This window comes from Elephantulus edwardii, unplaced genomic scaffold (genome assembly GCF_000299155.1).
Source record: "Elephantulus edwardii isolate Elephantulus edwardi_28Jun2011 unplaced genomic scaffold, EleEdw1.0 scaffold00236, whole genome shotgun sequence".
Classification (NCBI taxonomy): domain Eukaryota; kingdom Metazoa; phylum Chordata; class Mammalia; order Macroscelidea; family Macroscelididae; genus Elephantulus; species Elephantulus edwardii.
Genome location: NW_006399986.1, coordinates 3,436,175 through 3,439,920, shown reverse-complemented (window position 1 = coordinate 3,439,920; position 3,746 = coordinate 3,436,175). Strand labels below are relative to the sequence as shown.

Below are 3,746 nucleotides of genomic sequence, written 5' to 3'. Positions count from 1 at the left end.
GACCCTGGAGTCCTCACCCCAGCCCCTCCTCCCTCAGACCCGCAGTCCCAACCCCAGCCCCTCCTCCCTCAGACCCGCAGTCCTCACCCCGAACCCCTCCTCCCTCAGACCCGCAGTCCTCACCCCGAACCCCTCCTCCCTCAGACTCGCAGTCCTCACCCCAGCCCCTCCTCCCTCATACCCGCAGTCCTCACCCCAACCCCTCCTCCCTCAAACCCGCGGTCCTCACCCCCGGCCCCTCCTCCCTCAGACCTGGGGTTCCCCCAACCTTCTCATCCCCCAGACCCAGGAATCTAAATCCCAGAATCCCTTCCTTCTCCAGAACCAGGAGTCTAGACCCTCCAGCCCCTCCTCCCTCAGACCCAGCAGTCAGGGACTCCTGCCCCTTCTCTTTGGGTCTCTGCCCCCCTATTCCTCAGATACAGAAGTCTTGAACCCATATCCCCCCCCTTGTCTCTTAGACGCCCAGGACCTAGTCCTCCTTTTGGGACCCAGAGCCCCAAAACCCAGCCGCACCTTCTTCCCCCAGACCCAGGGCTCAGCCCTAGAGGGGACAAGCCCCCTTCTCTCTCAGGCTTAGGAGGGGGAGATGACTCAGATAATAAACACAGGCTTGCTGGTGCTGACTCCCCTGGCTGAAGTGAGCAAGTCCACATTTCCCACCGCATCCAAAACTCTGCTGCCGCGTGGCTGGCGTCCCTGCACTGTCCCTTCCTGCAGAATGAAAGGCTCTTGCCAAAGCCACAGTCCCTCACGGGGTCAGAGTGAACACTTCCACCAGGGGTTCAAACCTGGCCAGCTCAGGAAGTTCAAGTGAACCGAGGTTTACCTTGTTTACTGAGTGATCGGATGTGGGGACCCCTCGGTCCTCCCCACTCAGACCCACAAGGCGGGGTCCCAGCTTCCACACAGCCTGACCCTCCCTGCGTCTCCCCTCCAGGACGAGCTGTGCGGGGCCCTCTGGCGGCTGGTCCTGGCCCAGCGCTGGATGATTCGCCTCAAGGCTGTGGCTGGGGCCAAGATGTGGGACCTGCTGGAGGCTGTGGACACCGAAATCCACTTTGTCACCTTGTGCACCTTCCAGGTGACTGTGAACTTGGGGCCAAGTGAGGACAGCGGGGCTGCCTTCCGAGGGACTGGGCAGGACATCGGGCTAGGCCTTTCTAGAAGTTTGTCTGGATGACAGTCCCCCAGGGAGGGGGACTATGAGAAGAGATTTTCCTTCTCTAGGCCCTGAGGACAGAAGGGGGTAGGTCATTTTGGTGGGAGGACCTATTGCTGGGTGTTGCAACCAGGGAGAGAAGGGGGCGCCTGAAACTCAGAGATCCCCGGTCCTCCGGCCCTGATAAAGGGTGCTTCCCCCCTGGCAACCAGAGAGAGGGGCTGGGGAAGTAAACTAGGATGCAAACCTCTTTGGGTGTTGCTAAGGTGCTCTCTCTCCTAGCAACTTGGGAGAGATCTAAACTTCTGAGAACCAGGCTTACCTAAATAACTAACGCCTTGTCACTGGGTGTTGCTAAGGGTATTTCCCCCCTAGCAACCAGGAAGTGATGGAGGTTGGAAGCCTTTTCAGACTGTAGTCAAGTGTTGCTAAGGGGTGTTTCCCCCAGCAACCAAGGACTGAAAAAGCATCTAAACACTCTCAGACTGTTGTCGGGTGTTACTGGCACCCAAGGAGTTTTGGGGATATAAACTCAGACTGGACTAGGCCCTGCTGTCTGCTGTTGCTAAGGGGTAGTTCTTCCTAGCAACCTGAGAGTGCTGGGTGGGGATGTCAACAGTCTTGAGAGACCCCAGCCTCCAGCGCCCAGCTGCCCTCGACGTGGGGGGCCCCTTGGCCTGAGAGTCGCCAGGGGGTGATGCGGTGGTGACGGTCTGCCTCCCTGCCCCCAGCCCCTCCCCAGCTGCCTCCGCTTCGTCCAGACCAACATCTCCCACCTCCTGCAGGACACCTCGCTGCAACTGGCTGCCCTGAAGCCCCAGATAAAGAACAGGAATTTCTCCCAGTGCCTGAAGCTGCTATGTCAGCCGGGTAAAGGCCCCCAGCCCCCTCGCCCTGCCGTGTTCTCAGCCCCGGTGTGACTGCGACACCCCCCCCCCCAATGTTCCCATGCTACCTTCTGACTGTGACCCGGGGAATGTCCTATCCAATTTCTGGACCTCAGTTTACCCAATTCTGAATACCGACTCACAGCAGTTCCATGCCACAGAGGAGAGCTGCCTCCCAGCATTTTCAAGGCTGTCATGTTAGTGGTAAAAACCGGTGCTACAATCCCAAAGGCACGTGGTTCAAATCCATCAGCTGCTCTGTGGGAGAAAGATGGGCACTCTTCTCCCATGTGATTTAAGGCCTCTAGAAATCCACTGGATGGCCAGCCATGAGTCTGTTTTGACTTGAAGGCACACCACCACCACAACAACCACCTTTATGGAAACACAGTCTCGTCTTTTTACAGAGGAGCAGCTGGTGGATATGAACTGCTTACCTGCTGGTTGGCAGGTGGATTCTTAACCAGCTGAAGTCAGAGAAGAGACCGAAGGGGACACATTCTGTTGAACCCTGTGGATCAGTCATAGTTCTTCATGCTTTACATTTTCCAGTTTGTTTTTTTATCCCTCTATGCATTCCACATTTGAGGTCTGGTGCTGGAGAAGAGTGTTGAGGGTAGGTACCATGGACTGCTAGGAAAACAAACAGATTCATCCTGGAAAGGGTTAAACTGGGTGGCTCCTTGGAGGCAAGGATTCTGAGGCTCAGTCTAACATACTTTGGACATGTTGTAAGGAGAGACCGGTCCTTGGAGAGGGACGTCATGCTTGGGAGGGTGGAGGGACAGCGCAGGAGGGGAAGGCCCTCTATGAGGTGGATTGATTCAGTGACTGGGGTAATGGGGATGGGTGTGTTGGAGACAGTGCAATTGGCACAGGACAAAGCTGAGTTTAGGGCTGTTGTATATAGGGTCGCTATGAGTTGCAAGCGACTCGACAGCACATAACAACAACAACATGCATTCCACAACTATTTCATGAGCACTGACTAATGATCAGTGAATTAGACAGCTAAGCCTTCTGCTGCCCACAGACCCTCAGACACCCCCGGAAACCCTGTGGACACAGTTCTGCCATAGACAGGGTCACCATGAGTCACCACCACTTCACCACAACGTGTTCATTCTGTTTTTTTCATTGTGTCAAGTGAAAGTTGACGAAGCAAATTTGTTTTCAACCCTTCAGATTGTTGTTGTTGTTGTTGTTGTTGTTGTTTTGTGCCATCGAGTTGCTTACGATTCATATCAGACACTCTGTTTCATAATGATAATTGTCCTACTTACAGGGTAGTTCCACTCTTCCCATTTCCTCCCTGTGATTCTTGTTTCCCTTCACCATCCTAGCCTGTCCCTTCCTGTCCGTAGGCCCTTCAGCTACTGGTTTGGTGTTTTGTGTTTTTTTTTTTGTTTTGTTTTTTTTTTAATTTTATTCTTTTTTTGTGTGTACCATCAAACTGGATCTGACTGGTACAGGAGGAGATTGCCCCTTCATCTCCAGCAAAGCATCTGGTGGATTCAAACCGCTCACCTCTGGGATTGCAGTGCAGCTTCTTGCCATAGGCGTCCAGAGCTCCCTTAGCTACTGGTTTTTTGTTTCTTGGTGTTTTTTTTTAAATTTCATTATTTTTTGTGTGTACCGTCAAATCAGATCTGACTGGTACAGGAGGACATTGTTCCTCCTTCTCGAGCAGAGCATCT

The 3,746-nt window shown here is 53.9% G+C and overlaps 1 protein-coding gene across 1 annotated transcript in view; it reads left to right on the top strand.

Annotated features, from left to right (window-relative positions):
• The window catches only part of FLT3LG (fms-related tyrosine kinase 3 ligand), a 13,470-nt gene that overhangs the window by 2,000 nt on the left and 7,724 nt on the right, over positions 1 to 3,746 (top strand). The window contains exons 3-5 of the mRNA XM_006898729.1: positions 305 to 330; positions 913 to 1,084; positions 1,894 to 2,032. Coding sequence (XP_006898791.1) covers positions 305 to 330; positions 913 to 1,084; positions 1,894 to 2,032 — 337 coding nt within the window. The remainder of the gene's footprint in view (positions 1 to 304; positions 331 to 912; positions 1,085 to 1,893; positions 2,033 to 3,746) is intronic.